At 45.9% G+C, this 23718-nt stretch overlaps 1 protein-coding gene across 1 annotated transcript; it reads right to left on the bottom strand.

Annotated features, from left to right (window-relative positions):
• Positions 1–1291: 1291 nt before the first annotated feature.
• On the bottom strand, positions 1292–23656 carry hs2st1a (heparan sulfate 2-O-sulfotransferase 1a). The gene is made up of 8 exons (XM_076745610.1): positions 23445–23656; positions 23102–23275; positions 7015–7268; positions 6828–6913; positions 6410–6548; positions 5939–6036; positions 4685–4842; positions 1292–3416 (listed from the first exon to the last, which is right to left on the bottom strand). The coding sequence occupies exons 2-8, from the start codon at positions 23223–23225 to the stop codon at positions 3193–3195; spliced, it is 1083 nt and encodes a 360-aa protein (XP_076601725.1). The 5' UTR covers positions 23226–23275; positions 23445–23656; the 3' UTR covers positions 1292–3192.
• Between the last annotated feature and the right edge of the window lie 62 nt (positions 23657–23718).

Raw genomic sequence — 23718 nt, 5'->3', positions numbered from 1 at the left:
TTTGGGTCTGGGACCCTAACCGGCTGTGGTGTCCCTGTTTGAAGTCTGCACCAGATTTTATCACCTATCAGATACTGTGACCTGATGAGGAATTTCCACCGCATGTTGCCACTGTGTGTTTTCATAGTGCTTGGACACATATTACATGATGATATAATTTGAAAAAAGAAAAAATAAGAAAAAAAAAAAAAAAGCAGAGTTGACCAAATATTGACAGGTGAGGTGATAGCTGAAGTTCCTGTGCCAGCTGGAGACCTTTGTTGCATATCGCCCTCCTCTTTCTTGCCCTTATTCCTTGTAAATGCTCTGCTGTACAATCTCATAAAGACTAAAATGCCAGTAAAACTACTTTCATCCAACCTTCAGGGATCAGAGGTAATTAGCAGCACCATCACAGGCATCACATCTGAAACTTAATCACAAATATCACAATAGTAGCCATATATTGGATTAATAACCCTGTAAATGCTAAAAATATACCAAAAGGTGATGAAATGTGCAGTTTGGGGTGGTTCCAGTTTTCTGTAGGAACCACCTGATTTCTCATGTTACAACCTCATAAAAAGCCTCAGAGGGTTTAATGCCGAGTCCTAAACCAAGTCCTAAATGGCACCAGGAGCACTTAACAGTATGATGCTCCTGGTCAGCCTTTAAAAAGCAAACTGTAACTAAAGCTCCAGAGTAGACACCCTGCATAATTATCTGGGTCAGAGGGCCAAAAGCAGGAAGCTGTAACTAGAGAAAAATCTGAGATTAATGGAGATGAGTCCAGTAAACTGACGACTGTCCAGGGATTATCTGACAGCAGGGATGAGTAACACCGAGTGGCAGCACTGGCTCAAAAAAAACTTTCTCTGGCCTCTGGTGACTCCTCACTTCTCACATAACCATGTTCCTATTTTCAGCAGCAAGATAGTTGCTACCAAAACAATAGAAAATGTTGAATATATAAATTCTTTTTGGCGTGAAAAGTGCCACAATATTATGCCAACTCACTGTTGCTAGTTGTATGGCAGAGACACATTTAACTCACTACATCAAATGCAGAGGAAATAGTCCAGGAGGATGTGGAAAGGATGTGAAAATGGATAAACACACTCACACACAGTGAGCAGCAGGAGCAGACCTGGCAGCTCTTTATCTCCCTCTGCAGGATACCAGCCCTGAAATAATCCAGCTTTCATTTTCATGGTAGCGGCTTTATCTGTCTTTACCACTCCTTGCTTCGTTGCACCTGTTGTTGATGATGATGCACAGGCATTTGGATTGAATTAAGGAACACACATGCATCTTTGGTAGTTTTTCAAAATGTTCTGTATATTTTTTTTGGCAATCAAAAGATGAAAACAGCCATGTTTGTTTTTATGTTCCATCTGACAAAGCTGCAACACAAGGAGAGCTGAGTGGAGAGAAGGCACACAAGCTACAGTATGTCCCCAGATGAAAATCTGAATATTTAAGTACCTCAGGTATCGTGTTGTGACAGTACATCCAGTAGAAAAATTCTGTGCAGCAAATTATTATTTTTTTGCCTTCACATGAGCACACCTTCGTGATAAGGATTAGTCGTGAGGGCAACATTATGTCACTTTAAACTTTTCCAGCTGTTAGTGAGCAATTTATGGAGGGTAGAGAAGAACTTTAATTGGCCATTAAAAGTCCATTAGAACTGCAATAAATTCAACCTTCAAGAAAACGACAGAAGAAAACTACATGAGCGAATCAGCAAAATTATCACCAACCTCGTCACCATCTTTTATATGGACAAACAGCAGACATTTCAAGGAATAGTTCAACATTTGGGGAAATTTGCTTCCTTGCTTAGAAGATCGATAGCACTCGCTCATCAGCTTATTAAAAATAATGCTGCAGCTAGTTAGCTTAGCACAAAGACTGGAAAAAAGGGGGAATAGCTACCCTGACTCTGTTCAAAAGGAACAAAATGAAGTCACCAGCACCTCCAACATGCTAAGTGTTGTTAGTTTAGCAGTGGTGGTGGTGGGTTATGTGAAAGTGACAGCTGTGTACAATCTTTATGCTAAGCTAAGCTACCTGCTGTTTGAGCCTTATATTTAAAGGATTGATATCAGAGTGGCATCTAGCTTCTCATCCAACTCTTGGTAAGAAAGCAAATGTTATTAAAATGCAATGAAATGTCGGAATATTCCTTTAAGCAGCAAAGTAACATCTTAGTGACCAGCCATGTTTACCTGCTTCTACAATGAAAATAACATGACACGAAATAAAATGCAGACAAAAAGTGAAATGAAAGAAATGTACAAAGATGATAAAATGCACACTGTAACTTCAAAAGGGCGTTAACAGTATAAACTGGTTGATTTTATACTGTGGCAACGGACTGAAAAAGTAGTAAATATTTACAGCAGCAGCATCTTCACGTTAGTGCTTTTCCACACTTCAATAACATCATGTGTAAATGCTTCCTTCATAAAGGAGAAGCCTCTGGGCAAAGCTGCACATTACAAGTCATCCAACAAAACAGCAAGTACAGTATAAAACATACACTTGCCCCAGCAAAAAGTCCATGGTCACAGGATTTTTATTTCATAAAAACCTCAAAAGTTCTCATTCAAGTCCAATAATACAGCACAGTAGTCAATTTCTTACACTTAAAATCTCTTTAAGTTAGTAGTAGTGGTGAGGCATGGGGATGTTGTTTCACCATGGAGAATGTCACCGCCTTCACATACAAAAGACAACCATAGTAAAGAGTTAAAATACAATCAAACACAACCAAACAGTACAGAGCCAATGAAAATGTTTTGTTTGAACCGGAGAACAGCAAAGCCAATCAGGAGTCGAGGTCAAACCAGCTGTTGGACAGGCCGTCATGTGCCGGCGGAGGCCCTCTGTGCAGACGACCCTTGAAATGGAAGTGAAAGGGAGCGGAGGCTTGTGGGGTGGGGGTGGGGGGCTGCTGGGAACACAACCTGCTGACGAAACGCGAGCTCCTCGTCCAGTTGGCTGACACGGACGGGAATAACAGAGCGGTCACCAGTCTGATCGCTGTGTCAGAGGCAGATTGTTCTGCAGCTCCACATTATGCCCTCAATCACGTGTACGTAGCAGCCACGCGGTCACCAGTCGTCTATTAGTCTCACTTGCCTTCTCTTTTTCATCTCAGACTGCACATCTGAGCCCGTACCAAGTGTCCTCCCCACACTCGTCTCTTTAGTTTTTGGGGTAGATTTTCTCATAGAAGAAGTTTTGTGCCAGCAGGTAGAGCTCCCCGTCCTTTTCTCTGACAGCATGTGCCCTGACGAACTGGAACTGCTCCAGTGCAAACTCATAGAACTCGTTCTCCATCTTCCAGATGGCTGACTGCTGCAGCTTGGCGATAGACTCCTTTGTGGGCGGCTTTTTCTCGCTGGTCTTCCTCAGGTGGGATTTCTTCCCTGTGATGAAAAGAGAGGAGGATTTAAGAGGTCCGGGTGTATGAACTCTGCGATTCGGCATCTATATACACATGTGATCCATTATGTTTAATATCAACGAGGGCATTAGTCCAATTTGATTTTGTAGTGGTACTTTTCCTGGAAATGGCTGCAGTCGCTCCGTTTTTGTTCCTGCTTCTCAAAAAGGATTCCCACATGGCCCCAAAGGCTCCTCTGCTCTAATCTTTGAAAATCATAACTGGCAACATAAGCAGGGTTTCAATCTCAAAGCCACATCCAAGTATAAAATCTGCAAGTGAAATTAAAATTAATAGAAATTCACAATTTAGCTTGCTTTGTACATGACATCCTGAATGCATTAGCTTCATGTTTGTGGAAATCTGCTTATTTGCTTTTCTGCTGAGAGTCAGATGAGACGATCAATACCACTCTCATATCTAAACGGTAAACATGAAGCTGCAGCCAGGAGCCGATTAGCTTAGCATGAGGCTACCTTGCAGCCGGCAAAGGGTGTATCACATTAATTAGTGAACTTGAGGTGCTGTGAGGCAGACTTTTCTGTCTTTGGACAGAGCCAGGCTGGCTGTTTCCACTCTTTGTGCTAAGCTAAGCTACGTGGCTCCTGGCTGTAACTTCATATTTTACCTGACATGAGAGCGGTATCAATCTTGTCATCTCTTGTCAACTCTCAGCAAGAGAGTGCATTAGTGTATTTCCCAAAATGTCTGAAATGATCATTGTGGCAATATGCAAAGCTTTCAATTGGATTTGAGGCGTTCTCTATTTCTCTTTAGGCTGATCTATTATTTTACTAAATGAAAGGCAAAGGCATGTCTTAGAGCTCCCAGTAAGACTGCCAGTCAGCAGGAATGTGATAACTGAGCCTGCAAGGCATCTGAAACAGACTCAGTCTTCAAATTCATTAAATACATACCTGATTAACTTAAGTACTTTGGTTTATCTGCTGCTAAAAATAATGAACATCATACTTTCATCTACATCACTGTCAGATTTCATTCTGCTGTGCTCTCCATTATTCATTCTGGCTGCACTTGTTGTAACTAATCTGTAACTACATCAGCGAGAGGCATGAGTGCATATTGATCACAATTTAATTCTCAGAGGAGCAATTCAAACTGCTAATATGCAACCACAGCACTCACACACACACACACACACTTTAGCACTACAATGTGAGGGAGCCATTAAGCTGCTTTTTGGTATATTTTAATATTGCTGAGGGATACAAAGGTAACAGCAAATGGCACCTGTTTTGTACAGGTCAGTGGCTCCTTTGAAGAAGCGTGGCAGCGCGGCCTCCAGCATCATGACAAAGTCCTCCAGCTCCTCTGTTACTCCGACCAGCATGTACTCATTCACCAGGTTGTACTTGGCCTGCTCCAGAGCCCACTGGCTTCCCACGTTCCTGCACAGATCATGTGAGTTATATGTGATTAGTTTTCTTCATATTCTGTTAAAAATAGTGTCAGTTCTGCTGCATGTGAAACGATCGCATTTGCAAAGAGCAGAGATGGAGAGGAGGAAGAGAGGGACAAAGGAGCAGCAGAGGAGAGCTGAAGGGTACAAAGACAGTGACAGGAAAAATGATGAAGTGAGATGTGAACAGAGTCCAGAGAGGGTTGAGACAAAAGGAGGACCGGAGGATGGAGGAGAGAGGCAGGAAGGAAGGGAACGTGGCAGCGGCAGGTGCTGTCATGGTCAGGGAATTAGATAATAAAGGAGGAAGCAGATTGTTTACATCTATAAAGATTTTTTTTGGCAAAGCCTTGTTAAACACAGCATTAGAGGACGGGCAGCACCTTCACCCTTTTGTCTTCAGTATTTATTTAATGTTTCCAAGGTGCTTTCCATCACATTAATATGCCGCTAGTGCACCGCAGTGAATGAATCCTAGAAACTCAGAGCTAACCTGCACCAGGAGGGTAGAGGGTTAGAAGACGGAGGGCAGAGTGAAGGAGAGATTAAGGAGAGAGAGAGGGATGAGTGACGGCACAGAGACTGATACAGATCATCGTGTAGAGAGAACTGATCAAGGCTGAGAGAGCTATCAGAGACCTTGAGAGGATGAGTGTCGCAGAACGGATAGAAAGGGACTATGAGGTTTAATGTGGTCCATTATGAGACTAAACTGACACACCATCCCTCCTGAACCGCCCGAGGCGAGGACGGGGTGATGCTGCTGATACTCTATGTTTTTGTCATCTCCACCAAATCCCATTGAAAAGATTAAAACCCACAACGAGTAAGTCTGTCTCTCAATACTTACTTTCCGACCTTATCTGTGGTACTAAACTGCTCGTTCAATCATTCATACTTAAAACATTAAACTTAAGGAACACCTAATAAAGCTTCGCTTTTAAAAAAGATTAAATAATTTCCTGAACCAGCTCTGCACGTTTCCTGAGATTAACTAAAGATGAGCTGAACCAAGCTAGAGAACCTCAAGATGATCATTTCTGACTCAGTGTTATCTGAACAGCGTCAAGCGTTTGAATGCTTACCAGCACTCAGAGTAGTGACCACAGAAAAAGGGAATCTGGAGCCAGAGCTTCTCAGGGGCACAGTCTGAGCCGCCGGCTGAGACACATTCATCAAACGTCTGCAACACAAAGTCAATGCGTGAACATTTCGGAGGAAATCGCTTCATTGTCAAATGAATTAAAGGATCGGGGGTTTAAGTCTGTCTTAAAACAACAGTCAGGTGCCCATAATAATGCTAGAACTTTGGAAAGTCCTCCACATTGAAGCCTCACATTAAGTTCAGATAAACTTTTGAATATATTTCTGCACAGAACGATGACTGCAGATTTAAGTCCCCCTACGTCTTCCATTTAAAGTGCTTTATTAATGGCCAGTACGAACAAGAACCAAACTCCCCCCACCCACCCTACTGACTATTGTTCTAAGACAGACATGACAAATTGTGAACCTATCTTTTAAACAAAACAATGAGAGTATTCATGGATTCCAACCTTCTTGTCTCCTTGTTTCCTGCGTCTCAGGCCGGGCCGGTAGTCGTCCCCGAAGCGCAGAAAGTAATAATAGGACACCAGCCTTTCAATGGGGTCCCGGATCACGTTTATGTAAATGGGCTTCCTCTTCACCCCAAACCTGAGAGACGTGACAGTCATTGGGTTCAAGCACTCAACAGCATCTGAATTCAAGATTAACTCTGAAGACAGACACAGTGAGCGGGTTTAAGAGCTCAATAATGTGCCTGTTTTAGTTGAAACATCCTGAGGTTCAGCAATGTTAGCAGCACTCCATTACACTGTGACAGGCTGTGAGTGACCACAAGGTGGAGTCACCTACACAAAGCCACAGCAGGGTGAGGAAAGTGTGAATAAACAGTGTTGGCATTATAAGACAGTGAGAGGACAGCAGATTTACTTGGTGAAGTCCAGGAAGGAGACGTGGCCGTGGTAGAAAGCTGGCTTCATCTCCCTCCACTCAGTCACGTTCTTTACAAACCGCACCTGAGCCAAACAAACAAAGAAACGCACTTTTAGTACATACACTTCACCAATAGTGACTACTGAGCGTTGATGTTAAAGCTGGCGTCAGCCGCCGCTCTGACCTGGTCCTGTATGGACATGACCGGGTTGTTCTTGGTGGTGTTAATGTGCAGGACATGGTAGTGGTTCTTCCCGCACAGGTCGTAGGCGATGTTGGTGAAGGAGGTGCTGGCCGTCTTGGGCACGCGGTTGTAGATGATGACGATGTCATCTTCGCTGTCGGACGACGACGAGGCCGACGTGTCCCGCTCCCGCAGACCGTCCTGCGTGTGCCGCTGCTCGATCTCTCGTACCTCGTGTCTGGCGATGGCTCGTTCTGGTGGGGGCGACAGGAAGTTAGACACAGGTGAGTTCAGGACATACAGGAAAGGATTCTGTGTTGGTTTAATACTGAAGAAGAGGATGGTGAGCAAAAATGTCCTTCAGCCAGTCATTAAACAGAATCCAAGCGGCTCCAGGAGCGCTGCAGGAGCTGTGCTGCCCTCTGACCTCTCTGTGGAGCTGAGCGAATAAAAAACTTCATAGAAGAAGTGCCGGAAAGTATTTCACACTTAAATACTAAAAAGGCAGCAAGATGGAGAAGTGCAAGGAGTTAAACGCTCGAGTGTCACTGGTCATGGTTTTCCAAGCAAAGACACAATCCTCTCCAGCTCTCAGATCTGTGCTTCCATTCAATCAGTTTCAACATGTTTCATAACTAGAACTCAAACAACACTCAGCTCACGCACATTTGACGCCTTTGTGGCCAAACTTTAGACTCAAATTCAAGGCCGATCCTGTTAACGCGAACCAACCCTCAGAGATATTATTCCGTCCTTGTCTGAGGTGACACCACCGTGTGAGAGACTTAACCGTAACTTTATTAAAAATGGATTTCCATTTGAGCACAGTCTCTTTTGGAGAGCAGACAGCGGAAACTCCTTTCCCGCTTCACACCGGGGATCAAGAATAATGTCAAACAGGAATATTAGTTAATCATTTTGTGAGCAGCCTATTTCACGCTGCGGTACCACCTCTCTTGTTCGCTAATCAGATCCAACTTTAATATCAGTCACCTTCCTTATTTTCACTTATTTAACTGTGGAGTGAAGTGTCTGCGTGCTCCCAATTTACATGAAATAAATGTACTGCCATGGCCAAGAATATCTTTGTGTGCTTCAGAGACACTAGATGGTGTGAAATGATTTATCTGACCTAGTTTCCTCTGAGAAAAGCATCGTGTAACAAGGGTGAAAAGGTGAAGAGCAAGAGCCGACGGGTGAAGGGTCAGAGGTTGGTAGTTCGACGGTAAAGGCTACAGTTACTTGATAGCTAACTGGACGTTTACAGGACATCAATACGCTCTAAATGAGGAGGGCAGAGGTTGGGGAGGAGGGGGTTATCTCAATCCAAACACTGCACGGAGCTGCAGAAAAGCCAGACCTCACTGCCTCAGTGTGAATAGATTCAACACAAAGACGCCCAGGCCTTTGTTGCCCTCTGGCTTTTCTTCGTTTGAATTCGCCTCAGATTGACTGGTGCTGACAATGCCTCAGAGTGCTCTGCAGGAAGGACGGAGCAGAGAAGAAGAAGGGTGTTTGTGTGTGTGTGTGTGAGAGAGAGAGAGAGAGAGAGAGAGAGAGAGAGAGAGAGAGAGAGAGAGAGAGAGAGAGAGAGACAGCGAGAGAGAGAGAGAGAGAGAGAGAGAGAGAGAGAGAGAGGAGGGGAGGCAGCACAACACTGGAGCACCTAATACCCGTGGGAGCACTCAGTGGAGCCAGCGGGCCCCTAAAGCTCTGCCTAAAGCCCTGCCTGGCTACTGAGACACTGTTACAGCCTGGGCCGGCCTGGCCCGGCTTTAGAGGCTGGCATCTGGCACCGGAGGCCAATTAAGATGTCACCTGCGATCCCGCCGCCCTCTCCTTCATCTGTGCGAACACACGTGGGCGTACACACAACAGCACACCCAGAAATACTCTCACTCCCCCTCTCTCACACCCTCCTGAGCAGCTGTTAATGTTCCACTCATCAAAGCTGGATCTGGTTACGGACGGAGCCGCGCCGCTGCCGCACGTTCGCAACTGGTGCCGCCGGCCGACGGCGAGGAGACGTGCCAGGTGGTTGTAATGGCTGAAGGCTGTCAGCGTGCAGAACAACTGCAACAGAGACATTCATTCACGCGTCCATCCAAAGCACGCATTAGCCAACAACAACAGCAGTAACAGTTGCTATGTTGGAACTTTTACTGCTTGGGCTCAAATGTCCTTTTAGGATTATTTTTACGATGAAGTGAAGCGAGACAGAGAGAGCGACCGTGACATTCAAAAAATAGAGCCAGTGCAACCCGTGACAATGGAAGTCATGAATATTAGGTGCCTTTAGTCTGATTCGTGGTACCAGGTGTCTGAGGAATTTAAAGTCTGAGAGGCCCTGGAAACACGCGATGAGTGAGCTGCTGGGTATGATGGGAACAGCATGTCGTTTTTATTTCACATGCATTTGTGATTTTATCTGTGCTATTCTCAAAAAAGGCGTCCCTCCGTGCATCCATCGGATCATCTAAAGCTGTGGGGCTGCTTATGTTGCCAGACTACAGTCAATCAAATCCAATCAAACCAGATCATCACGCACATACTTTCCTCAGGGGGTGGTGGAGGCCAAAGCAGAGCTAAAGAGAGTCAATACTGAATTGATATTCGCTGACATTCACCCGGCGGCCAGAAACACGACTTCAAAAATGAACGTTAATGTTGAAAATGTGTTAATAATACAGAGCAGTGCCCACCCCCCAAAGAATCTGTGAATGCAGGTTTACTTTGCCGCTTACTGAGTCATGAATAGTTGATGTTTAATGAGGATACAAAGTTTTGAAGGGCTCAAATGGTAAAACATGCAGTACTTCCTCACTTACCCCTGGTGGTTTGCCCAAGTTTTGAGACATCCGTCTCCCAGACAGTAAAGAGCAGTGAATGCAATTTAGTTTGTCATTTCTCTCTGCTGTGAGCAACACTTGGAAAAAAAAAACAAAAAAACAACAGCGACGTGTTCTTCTCGGAGACGGTGTCCCCGTTACTCTGGATAATCCACAGACCTCGCTGTCAACAGTTTTCACTGGAACGACTTCCCACTGAAGAAATACTCACAATGAAAACTGTTGACAGCGAGGTCTGGGGATTATCCAGAGTAACGGGGACACTGTCTCTGGTAGAGATCATGCTGCAGAGTATTTCAAGTGTATTGTTTTACTGCTGTAAATTCCATACACCTCCATTATGCTACCACAAGACTCAGAGCAGAATATCCCATAAACTGGAGCAACAGGACAAAAGCTAGCTACATGGCTAATGCCATTACAGGTAAGTGAGAAAACATCATTTAACTGAGTGAGCTGGTGCTTGAACCTCTGCTGCTACAGACATTTATGTTCTTGTCCATATTCTGAACTGCTGGTATCTTCAAGGCCAAACAGGAGAACATGCATTATCATGTAAGCTTTCTTTCGCTTTTCAGCTTTTGTGTGGCTCGAGCTCGCGAGGAAGGCCGCCAGTTTCTCAGTGTTTTTTCACAGGAGGTGAGCGGGAGTGAGAAAAGACCGGGCGCTACTGTGTCCCCAACTACAACGTCCTGAACTATGCGAAGGGGCCCAGAAACCACTTGTTAAAGACATGGTGTTTTGTGGCAAATTTCCAACAGCCAACAAGGAGGCGAAGCGGGCACGGAGAGGGCTTCTTAGGCTTTGTAGTAGACGCCCTATTCATTGCGAGGCTGAATACACTTGGCACAAACCTCCATATCAGAGGGCGCCACACACACACAAACTTAAGCTCAGTGCTCCCTTCTGAGGTCATTTAATTAGAGAACAAAAGCCTGAATTACTATGGCCACACAGCAGGCCCCCTTTCATTCCACATTTCCGTCAGTTTCCTCCCCTCAAGCCGTCTCTGTGCATTAAAAGCTAATTATGAACCGTGAAGCCAACACGGGTCTTAAACATTGTGACAACTACAAGCCTATTACTCCGAGTTTCATTCAAAGTGAGAGACAGGAGGAAGACAGAGCGCTGGTAGTTGAACATATTTACTGAAGCAATTTCGCGGCTGATTAGACGTAAGCATTTGAAATCATCATTCATATTCGCCGCCAGATCTGCAAAATGTGACAGGCCGTCATGTATTATTGCCATCGCGTCAGATCTGATGGGATAATAAAAGTGGAGGAGAGAAGATGATCCTTTCTCCAAGCAGCTCATAAATCCATCATCGCTCCGATCCGCCAGTCGGAGCTCTCTCCCTCTGCCTGCTCCCCCTGAGAGGGTTAGCCCCTCGAACCGAAGCCTTGGGCTAGGTGGGTAATAGAGATTGGCTATCAGCGGCAGACTGAGGTGTATGGCTTGTACGGTTCTGCTTGGATGCCGCTGGATTGCAAAATCAATGAAGGATGACAGGGAGGAGATCTAGGTTGCTGCTGTGTAAAAATCGAGTTAGTCGCCTGCTGCTGGTGCTGTTTCTACCTCTTCCCTCGGTACAGACTTGGATGCTCGCTGCTGCTTTGCAGTGCCAGGTTTAGGGGGGACAGTTATGTCACCACTGCGGCACTCATGAGCACACACAACTGTGCGCTACCGAATTTCTAATTATTCTAATTCAGTCTTCAAATCCATTTAGCGGAGCGGATTATCGGAGGAAACAGGAGCAAAGTCAGGCTGATGGGTGGAGATTCGGGCCGAACTGAAGAGAGCCAGAACCTGCATTATCAGTGTTATTTAAGTTATGACAAGGAGTATGAAGCACGGTGTGAGAGGAAGCTATTGTGCAGCTTTTCAACGCTGCCGGCAGCGGCAGAGGACTGAAAGGGAAGACGGATAAACGAGAGCGCTTTCATTTAGTGAACATAAAGGTGTTCGATGCATTCAAACCGCCTTCAGGGCTTTCAAAAAAACTCAGTATGACAGCAGGAACAGAGACACAGACTAAACTTTAAATTAGACACCAATACTTTTATGCTGCACACGGTATTTCACAGATTTTCACATTAACACTTGTATTAGAGAGAGATAAGAAAGACATGTGCGTCAGAGTGCAATTGTCTGGGTGGACTGTTTGAAGGGGGTGGGGTGGGGGGGGCTGAGATTGAGGCATTTTTCCCACTGGCTTTGGCACACAAGTGTGACATTGACGCTCAATGAAGGGTCTCATTCACTGGCCTGTCCTGCACAGTACAGCTGGGGGAGAGAGGAGAGGTGGGGAAGTCGAGGGGGACGAGACGCAAGGGAGACAAGGACGAGGGCCGGGCTGAACGGAGACTGGCCAAATTGGGGTCAGACAATCGATGGACAATTGACAAACGATCGTGGTGTATAACAGCCTCTGGTCCGCTGTGCGTTGTGTATACATTGTGTAGCCTTCAAGTCTCCACCTAGTACAGTGCACACAGCTGACTGCACATGGTGGCTTCATTATGAGCCCTGAGACCGACGGACAACCGGGCACAATGCCGGACCTCGTTTCATCATTGTTAGTTTGTAGCAATTCCATTCAAGCTGCACTAATCAATATTTTTCATATGATCACTGGGTCTGATGACTTTGTGTGATATGAAAGAGGTTACGCTTCAGCTTCTTTCAGCTCATTGTTTTGGTTTTATGGCTGCAACATTACTGCTTTGGGTCAGTCTCACCTCTCTGTGTCTGCTGCAAGTCTAAATAAGAAACTATTTGTCCTCTTTCACTACATGCCAATGTATCAATTGCTCTGACTTGTCCATAATTCAGAGAGGCGCTACATGAATGACAAGCAGCAATGCATGACGCACAAAACACTGTCCTTTCTACAGAAACGTGTGGGGAGTTTCTATATGTTCTGTCCTCCAGACAATCATAAAAGGCAAGAAATCTGATTGATCTGATTGGGAATGCGAGAAATGCTGCTGAACAATGCATCAAAGCCAGGCTGCTACAGAAGCAACAGAAAGGCTCCACCATTAAAATTCAAATCAACAGATGTGCCCGGCGAGGTGAGGTAGTGAAAATAAAATGTCTGGCTACATCGCACAGTCTCGTAAATAAGACGTTTCACAGTGACGTGATATTTCCTGTCCTAGACTTGGCACTGCGGCTTTGCGAGGCTCCATAAATACGGGCTGAGAAGTTTTTCATTGTTATGACTTTCACGGCAGTTCTGCTTTTACTAGACGCCGCAGAGGGGAGCAGGAAAGGTGAGGAAAATACAGGAAGGGGAGCGCGCCGTTGAGGTCACGAGCCGGATTTCCACCCACAACGGCAGGTACACGAGCGGGGCACTCCGTCCTCCGGAGAGATGCCGCCGCTGAGTTTAACACGGCACAAACAAGCTGCGAAAAGGTCATGTACCCTGAGAAGCCTGGAAATGACTTTCTTCCTCCCTGAAGATGCAGCACGTTGAAAACAAGCGTGTTCTTGTCAGAGGAGGCCGACAAAGCATTCCTCAGATGCGGAGAGGAGACAAAACTCGCCCTTGTCTGCGCTGGCAGACAACACTGCACGGACAGTTTAAAGTGGTGAAGTGGTTTGGGGTATGGGTCTTGAGACCATAATTACTCCATTGAGTGTCACTGAGGAGGACGATGTTAACAGTAGGAACTTCAAAAACGACCTTTTTTTTTTTTTTTGGAGAACAGGCTCAAAGCTGAGGATGGGCCTTTTTGGCTCTGTGGAGTTCATGAATGGCAGATGAACGACAAGCTGTTCGACTAAACACAGGGGTGCATTAAATAAGCCGCAGCCGCATGTGGTCCATTTATAATTCCTAGTCTAAATGCAAGACATGGTGCTACACTAATGATAACAACCTGGTTTAGATGGAGGTGATCATGGTTCAACCTGCCACTTTCTCCCCCAGTATGTCTTTCGCGGGATCGAAGCCCGCAGTGCCGTCTGACAGGTGAGCCAATAACGTCTGAAAACAGAAAGAGTGAAGAGGGGCCACGTGCTGTCTGCTTCATCAGAAAGTCAGTCAGATGAGATTATGGAGCAATTTACACAGATGGCAGATCCCATCATTCCCCTGTCTTGTTAAGTAAAGGCAGGTCTGACAGGTTGTGGAGGGGGGTGGGTGGGGGATTGATTGGAACAGATCTCCTCTTGGCACAGATCGTCAATGACTAAGCACTGGGAATTAGCCAACAGAGGCATTTGCGCTTCAAAGGAAGGAGGAAATATCTGGGTAACCGTGGACATGAGAGGAGCTATTAAACGCGTTTGTGAGAGGAAAAGAAACCACAGCAGGAGCGTCTGTGTCGCCGCTAAACGCTTCAGCCTCACAAAGGCCGCAGTCAAATCTGTGACAGCGTAAAGCGGGAGAAACTTGAAATGCACAAATTACAGTAGCAGAGCGGCTCACACTGACATACAGTACAACTCTCAGTTTTGCTCAGAGCCCTCATTTCCTAATATAACAACAAACAATGTTTGCATAACAGTGCAGATCTGGTTGCGAGCTACAACCCAGATATCTGATGTTCCCTCTGCCTCTCCGTCTCGCAGCCCTGTAACAGATAATTAATAATGCATATATAGGAGTCCGGGGAAAACTCCACACTCTATTAGACAGAGCAGACGACAGCTATTCATAGGTCTAATGATGAGTGGGAGGGACAGGTGAACGCCGCAGAGAATCTGTCCCACACAGAAACGTGCTGTAGAGCGAGAGCGCCGTTAAACACGACATCTCCGCAACAAGACCGGTTCAACTTGTTATCGCTTCATCACTGCGGGCTTATCTGTGTGCCTTTCATCTCCTCCGTTCTCTGCTTCTCTTCTTTCATCTCATTATATTTAGCATCTGCAGGCCATCTATCCGGTGAGGATGGTGTACTGCATGCGCCATCAGTGGATCACTGTGATACAATGAACAGGCCCCGCTCTGATGCTGATGCGCTAAACTCGGGATTTTGGTTGATATTGAGGACTGGTTTGCTCTTTATTTTTCTTTTTTCCAACTTAAAATGCGTAAACTAAAATGCGTGGAAGTGATCTCAGTGGTCACATGAGGCTGTAAACCGTCAAACCACCATAACACTGACCAAACTGTTTTTGGAGGAGTTGCACTGTGGGTAATGTAGGCCTGTGATTGGTGGAGCTTTATTTTTCTCAGAATAATCATTAATTTATATTCTGATTTACAGGTGAGAATGAGCACTTTTATTATTCTAATAAAAACGAGTCCAAAACATCAATCAAAGCGCTGTGTTCATGAGAAAATAATGACTTCTGGTGACTATATTACACTTTTAATTATATTACAGTCACGCATGCTTTTTTTTTACTTATTTGAATCTCTTTGTATTTCAACACCACTTTCATTATGTGTCATTTAAGGTTAATACAGACGCATGTTTACATATAGAACAAAGCAATGAGAAGACTTTACCATGGGCTCTTGGAAATTGTGGTAGGCATTTGCACATTCAACAGGCTAAAAGACAGACGGATTAATCAGAAAACTACTTGGCGGACTAATCAATGATGAAAATAATCATCAGTTGCCCTAATAAGTAAAGACGTTAACACAACAACATTATTTTGATGCTTGAGCAGCTTTAATTGTGTTGTTTTAGAGGGTTTGTAAAAGTGCATTTACATTTAAAAAACAGTGACAAAGAGATGGTATTTACTGTAGATCAATCATGTCTGGCCAGTTCCAAATCTGGTTAATATGGTTGGACTCAGCAGCGATGTATTGGAGTGGTGCGCCATTAATATTAGTCAGAGGCCGGACGGAATAGATACAGACACTAGCCTAATAAAACAGGCCTAATCAATCAACCCTGTGTGCAGTGTCACTGAGTCGATGCTTACTTGTGTTTGAAAAAAAGACGCGGACGCCGGAGGAAAACCGACGCAGACGCACATAAATCTGCTGATCCTCACTCGACAGGGGACAATCTGAGAGTGGGAGCTGAATATTCAGCAACCGGGATACTTCATTAATAAGGTGCCGCAAACACACACTCACACACCGCACAGCTGTTCGCCGTGTACTTATTTGTATTCTGTCTAATGAACTTCAAGCTGAATTTCACGCAATTTGGCAATGCTGCTCACGCCATTCGGCACACCGAGGAGAGGGAACGAGGGACGGCAGGAAGAGAGAGAAAAGGAGGCGCAGACGGGGAGAAGAGAGGAGGAGAATGGAAACTGTGCAGTAGCACCACCTTAACAGTTGGTCCCTGGTGACACCTGGTCTGAGATATTTTACAGAAAAACAAGACAAAGGCAGCTTTAAGCCAACTCTACAGCTAATGGGAGCAAAGTTGAACCAGGGGTCGAGGAAGAAGAGGAGCAGCGCCACTCGACCACCTTCCTTCCTCCTTTATCCCTCCGTGTGCTGATGAAATTGGTTGTAAAAATGCTGCAGGCGTCTTTGTTCCTTTTTTTTTCCCCACAAGGGCTTATGATTTTCACAAGCCGAGGCTTTAAATATTTCTGTGTCGCAATGAAAATTAAATCATCTTTTTCATTTCATCCACCGCCCCCTCCCCTCCACACGTCCTGCTCCTTTGATAGCACCTTATTTCCGAAGCCAGCGGCGGATATTCTCTTTTCAGGCGCTCATCCAATCGGGTTAGTAAAACACAAGAGGGATCTGAATACCACAAAGAAGACTCAGCACGCAAATAAAGAAGTTGTTTACAACTATTGATCCAGAAGGAGCTGGATGGGAGTACTGTCATTATAAGTTATAATCATCACAGAGGTTTATTAGCTGCTCCCAGTTTCCCTGTCAGAGGAGGCGCTGAATGGTGTCGGAGCGAAAAAGAAACCCTGCTAACTCTGCAGAGGAGAGGAGAGGAAACTGGCACCCGCTGTCATGTTTACAACCACAGAGTCCATCATGTGTCAAAAAGCTACCGGCTTTAACCAAGTATGGCGAGGGCTGAGCCCCAGAGAGTCTAAATTTGATCTTGTCTCTGTATCATTAAAGTGTGGAGGATGAAAAACAGAGAGCACATATAAGGAAAAGTCCCATCAGCAGAGCGCTCAGGATCAATGTTCACTCGGAGCATCTGTGGGCTGCTGACCCCCATCTGATTTATCACTTCAACTAAATAGTATCTCATCAGCAATCAGTCAGAGCTCCACTTGTCCCCGAGAGTCCGGTCAATATAATCTGGTCTGCAGAGGTGTCGGTGCCATGTGACTGAACTGACACCACTGCCCAATGGAAACGCAGGCAGAAATGAAGACGGAAGGCAGACGCCGAATGGAGTGTGTCTGTGTGAGGAGGTGGGGAGGGAACACTGGGGGGGAGGCCAGCTGAGGGGAGTGATGGGTGGTACTGGAGCGGGGTGTTCTTCTCCAACGGCCTCCAATTACATCCAGGGTGTGAAACCGTCCATAACACCCCGATTAGCCTGTCTGTCATCCTGCTACAGCTGCAAACACCGCGCCACTTTGCAAGAACACATTCCCCCGTCAGAGAAAGTGTGCGCCAGGGACCATAAATCCTCAGCCCTAATCAAAGCCTGCTTCTAACAATACAGCAAAAGCCCAGTATGACCATTAGCACTCTTCCTCCCTCACCTCCCACAACAAATTCATCCCCGACGCCTACGCCTATCTCCGCTGTGGGCTCCTCTCCATTAGCCGCTCAAATGGCATGTTTCAGAGCAGGCAGGTCCAGGCCATAGACGCTACCGGCTGCTAACGGTAGCAGATGCCAACGTGCAGAGTGAAAGCAAATGACTCATGCACTCTTTATACCCTTTAGGGAAGCTAAAAACAGAGATGTGGGGTGTCAGGGAGAGTTCAAAGGGAACCTGAGTGCTGTGTCCAAAGAAAGGATAAGGGAACAATGAGAGCTAGAAATGGTTACACATTTAGGAGGTTGAGGTTTGCGCCTGGAGTTACAGAAAAGACACAGGGTCACACTAGTTGAGTGCTACCGATGTCTCACCAATTAGCTTCAAAAGGAAGCCGCTGTTTGGTGTTGCAGCCCTTTGAGTGAGTCACAGACTCCAGTTGACACACACTTGACAAATGTGTAGGAGTGAAAGGAACCAGGTAGATGCTTGGATCATCAATAAAGTCAAACTTCAAACACGACTGCAGCTCAAGGTCTCGTCAGTGACAGGGTGAGTGATGTGCAGCCTGAGAAGCGGGGCAGCTCGAAGGTATAAAGACGTCCGATCAAAGTCCACACGGCGTGCGCATGAGGACGGACCAGCGATGCCTGACCAATGTCCTTTCAAGAGCAAATTCCTCACTGGGTCCCTCTGCGGCGGAAGCCCGAGGGTGGGCTCCAGGCTGCGAGTGCTTGGCATGACAATCAAAGCCAAATTCAAACCAAAGCCCGGGAGTGACGGGCTGCGGCGATGAATGAATGCTTAAAAGTCTTGCGTCAGGCTCCGCAAACACTTGGACAATGAGCGCATGCATCCCCTTCCTTCTTCTACATTCAGCAGCATCTCTCTTCTCTCTCTGAGCTCATCACAGAGCCGCCTGTGTCTGGAACTAAATATCACCACGCAACAGATGGAAATTGAATTCCTTTAATCAGGCTGAATAACGGCCAGCAGATGAAAGGCAGCAAAGAAAAAAAAAAAAGGTCTTTGAATATCTGTCCGGCTAGGCCTCACACCGCCTGCGGGGCTCAGGGGTGAAGAGGTTGTTTGCTCCGGTTACGAGAGCCATGGGGTGACAGTTTTATAAGCAACGTTTCTATTTACGCAGTTCTCAATATACCATAGTTGCCCTCTAGAATTAACCTCCCACTTATGGCTACAAGTCGTGTTACTGATTGATTTTTTTAAGCACCAAGAAGCGGAGAAAAGCTGAGGTTGCTGGAATGAAAACTGAGGTTTTCTTCGCATTATGAATATTCTCCCTGAGGAAATAAAGACTTAAATCTAAAAAAGCAGGCAGCAAGGACAGATGTTACACAAATAATGATGCACTCAAGTGTGTAATGAACAAGCTTTCAGCCAGAAAAAGACAGGTGTCATTGAAAATGATGTTGTTTTAGAACCCCTCCTGATCGTGATGGTATTCATCAAAAAAATTCCGCTCAGTTCACCCCACTGGTGTTCTGTCTTTACTGAGTTTATTCTGAGGGGATGTGAAGTCTCATTCTATGGCCTTGAGTTTGACTCCATCGAGTGTTGGATTTGAAAAAAACAAACCACAAAAATCAATCTCAGCACCAAATGAATCTGCACGGAGGAAATATCACAAGAATATTCTATTATTTGAATGGATTTCACAATAAAAGTCACGCAGAATGGTCACATAAAGATATTCACCTTTTGGGCACGTACAGATTATTCGACTGGGCTCTCATTCGGACACACCTGAACACTCGAACACGACAGACTTGGGAAAAGTCATCTGCGTTGACTTTTAACCAGCTGATGAAATTTTCTCGACTGGTTATCTAATCAAATTCAGGCACTCGTCTCCTGTCTGACGTCAATGAGACATTATGCAGGAATGTCAGTCTCAGACTTCAGAATAAAGTGCCGTGAAAATCTCCAAGGTGAGCGCTCTGAAATTGCCTGAACTAAGAGAGAGCTAATGGCAACCCTGACAGGGAAAGTGGCCTTGAATCCCCGTTTGTGGCTCTTTATTAAAGAAACTCTATTTCCATTCTTCCATCCATCCATCCATCCCTGCAGTCAGCCTGCGTTACTGTTGACCCAGCCGGCAGCAGCGCCGGTGAGCAGCCGGAGAGAAATACTGTCAGAATAATGGATTAGGCCCACAGCAGGACGCACAGCTGCATCACGGCATGATTGTAATGCAGGAGACTTCTTGGTGAAACCTTGGGACGACGATTAGCTTGGAAGCAAATCACAGCTTGTCTACCCTGCGGGAGGCGTCTAATAGGGGAAATGATTCAAAACGCGTGTCAGGAGATAGGATCCCACACTGCGAGGAGAGGGCGCCGGTCATTCCAGTCCGCACGAAGTTAATTGTGAACATGTGAAAACATGATAGAGGAAGGCGACACGTACACTTCTTTTTCAGTCCACATTCATCACCCGAGAGATATTCATGGGGACCTCGTTTGGGTTTGGACACCACCTGTCATCGTTTGGGTTGTTCCGCAGGCTTTTATTGTTGCACAGATGGACCTGCAGCAGGCGTACCTGGTAATGTGACCGGCCCCGTGGCTGTCTGTCAGCATCATGCCTGTGAACGCCTCACTCACAACTATTTGGCCATGCAGCACATAATTCAGAGCTCCAGCACACAGACGTCTGCTCAGGCCAGTCATCCATCAGAGCGCTTTTTGCCAAGTCAACAGATTCTCGTGGTGGTGGGCAGTCGGAGTAAAGGCCTCTCAGGTTCTGTTTCAGCATGGGGAGAGTGTGTGTGTATTTGTGTGTGTGTGTGTTTTCACTGGGTGTAAAGTATAACCCTTTACAGCAGCAGTAAACCGTGTCACAGGCCAGTATAGCCATCTATACCCCCAGAGTCCTGATTGTTCCAACATGTGAGAACTCGGCTGGGATACTTTATTCAGTTACATGACTGTTAGCTATTTTAATTCACAATCTGGTCTGGAAACCTCCCAACACACACATCTTTGACTCATCTGATGAAGCCTGTCTATTATTCGCCTACCAGTAAGCCTCAGGATTGGTGATTTTAAACATCTAACGCTTATTTTCATAACCGATTAATTCGCTGTCGGTCCACACAATAGCAGAAAATAGTGAAAATTGATTTCCTAACAATATCCTTATCGAAAGCTGGCAAGTTCAAAACTCCTCGTTTGGTCTGACTGACAGTCCAAAATCCAAAAGATATTCAGTTTACTAAGACGGAAAACAAAAGAAAAGCAGCAAATATTCACATTTGAGAAGCTTGAACGAGTGAATCTGTAGCCATTTATGCTTGAAAAAAAAAGCCAAAGAATTTCTCGATCATAAAATTGTTGCAGATTCATTTTCTGACAATCGACTAAATGATGAATCGACTAATCGTTTCAGCACTAGTTCCAGTAAAGGTGGCGTGACAAAAGCTATCTAAAGCCTGAACTGGTACTGAAACGCTGTTCGCTGATGAATCAATTATTCATTCAAGTCATTCATCGAGCAAAAATGTCTAATGCTGAAAAAATAAGCTGTGATTTTGATCACCGCTGTCATTTATCTGTTTTATTGCACCATAGATTTAATTAAGGCTGAAACTAATGATTATTCTCATTTTATATTAATCTCCTGATTATGTTCTTGATTAAATGATTCATTGCTGGTTCACAAAGCATCAGAGAACAGTGAAGATTCACATCACACTTTCCGGGAAGCCAGGGTGATGTCATCAAACGTCATGTTTGGTGGTCACTTACTTAAGATCAGACCTCATGTGTCTGTACAGACCCTCACTGGAAACAACATGGACGCTATGAAGACGATGTGTTGTGTTCTAACTGGTTTAACTCCTCTAGGTCGTCCTACGTGGACAGCAACAAACAGTTATCATCAAGGTTGGCAATTCATGCACCAAAGTTTTGCAGACTTTCAGTTGTTATTCCAACTTGAGAGGACGTTTATGTGAATTTTGCCCATCAGGAAATAATTTTTTCCAATCATTCCCACACCACATGGATGCGTTATTAGTTTCGTTGCACCTTTATCATTCGTGTAAACAATGAGAGTTTGGTGACCTCACATCCTAGCATAGATACTCCCAACGTCCCTCTGAGCAGAGGTCTAATCATCCAGCATGGCACCTGTGTGGGTGATCAGGGCCTTTAAATATGCAGCAGCTAAAATGTAATAGACCTTCTTCACAGCAGACATTTGACTTGTCAGAGGAGGAAAGGCACAGGTGTTACTAATAACATAAATGTCTTCTCTCTTCCATTAAGTGTCCCTGTAAGCCATTTGAATCCTGGGATCCAGGAAGTGCCTCACCTAAATGGAATTCACTGCACCAACATTGTTAAAGTTACTAATCACACCTGTGCTTTTCCTCAGTGTAACGTCTCAAAATGTGTGCTGTGAGGAAAGGCCTGCTGGCTGCTGGTCTTCAGAGCCAGGCTACCGCTCTCATCAAATGATACAAGAGGTGGTGCGCGGACCCCTGAGGTACGCCTGCTGCACCCTCGGGGCGCCTGCACCGCTCTGCTGTTCCTTAAAAAAATTCCCCACAGTGGAGGCACCAAAGAGATAATCCTGCAATGTCCCAGATCTTTATTGGGACGGAGCCCCTGATGGGAGCTCGCAATGAGATTTGAACGCAGCGCCGGCCACATTTCAATCAGAGGACAGAGTTTGGTAAAGGGATGGGAGAGGATTTGCAGCAGGGCGGTGTCCCCACGCATGCTGAATCTTACCGAAACTTTCTTTGAGCAGATATTTCCTGTCCGTGCTGAGCACTGCCATGTACTGCACATCCATCACTGACCATCCCGCCTTTCAGCCTGACTCCAGAACCACCAGTCTGTAGCTCTAACACTATACATGCCCTGTACTCCAAATCACCTGTTTCTCATCTCAACTGCAAGAAGCATACGAGAGCTGAAAGTGAACTGCCAGACAATCAATCTGCCACTATTAGATGATCAGGTCATCGTTACGTTCTCCAGGCCCAGCATCTCACATGTGAGGATTTGCTGCTTTTCTCTGTTGGAAACTGAAGGTCTCTGGGTTTGGGACTTCTGGTTGCACAAAACAAAGACATCATCTCAGGCTTCAGGAAACTGTGATGGGCAACTTCCAATGCTTTTTAACTCTGCACAGCCCAAATAATGAATCACTTCCAATCCAGCAACTAATTCAGATGAATCAATAATGAAGCTCTTAAGTACACAGACACACACTCAGTCTGTCACAGGGTCACAGGCCGAGGACAGCAGCACCTCCTCATACTCACACTGCACTGCACAGGGTGTCACTGTGTGCAATTGTCAACCAAGTTCAATGTGTTGGGCTCACAGTCAGGCAAGTTCAGAAGGACAGCTCCCAGATCCACTGTGTGACTGTGTGCCATTGTCTGAGCCACACTATGAGGCATGGGTGGCGGATCAAGTGCCACTCAGCTCAGCACACTGCCTCTTATCGACCCAAATGCACAACAACGGTGATGCACAGATTAACACTGACCCGAGAGAGACCTCACACACAGCCTGTGGTGTTCCTGGAGAGCCGTGACGGGGTTGCGGTCGGGCTGCAGCCCCTTAAACTTACCGAGCTTTCCTCGGGACTCCTCCAGCTTCTGGATCTGGTTCTCCAGGAAGAACATGGCCACTGCGAACGCCAGCAGCGCCAGCAGCTGCAACTTGGGCGGCATCATGACTCTGAGCAGCCCCATCAAATCATCCAGAGAGGGATTTGGTTAGTCCATGCTCAGAGGAGGGGACGCTGAAAAACACACACACACACACACACACACACACACACACACACACACACACACACACAGTGACGACGGTGATTACAAAGCGGCTGAGTGTCTGTGCATGGCCCTTTCTCCCCCTGTGTGTGTGTGTGTATGTGGGGATATCTTCCACTGTTCAAATCCTCTGGTTACCTCAAATGCGATGTGTTCATGCTCGGCTTGGTTATTTCATCAAGTCAATTCCCGATGGCAGAGCGCCGTAAAGCCCTAGAGATTGCTCCAGAGTGCAGATTTGTCCCTCATGGATGGAGGAGCGGTGGTACCAGCCGCTGTCGCCTGCGTCCCCCATGTAGCGCTGTCCTGTCCCAACCAGTGTGTTCACCACGGCACCGCGGACAGACTATTACTACCACCCAAGCCATTGGATGTATCCACAGTCCACCATACAGCTGAGGCTTTCTATTCG

Source organism: Chaetodon auriga, chromosome 12 (genome assembly GCF_051107435.1).
Source record: "Chaetodon auriga isolate fChaAug3 chromosome 12, fChaAug3.hap1, whole genome shotgun sequence".
NCBI classification, from domain to species: Eukaryota; Metazoa; Chordata; class Actinopteri; order Chaetodontiformes; family Chaetodontidae; genus Chaetodon; species Chaetodon auriga.
Note: the sequence above shows the minus strand (reverse complement) of the source record. Positions and strands in the feature narration are given on the sequence as shown.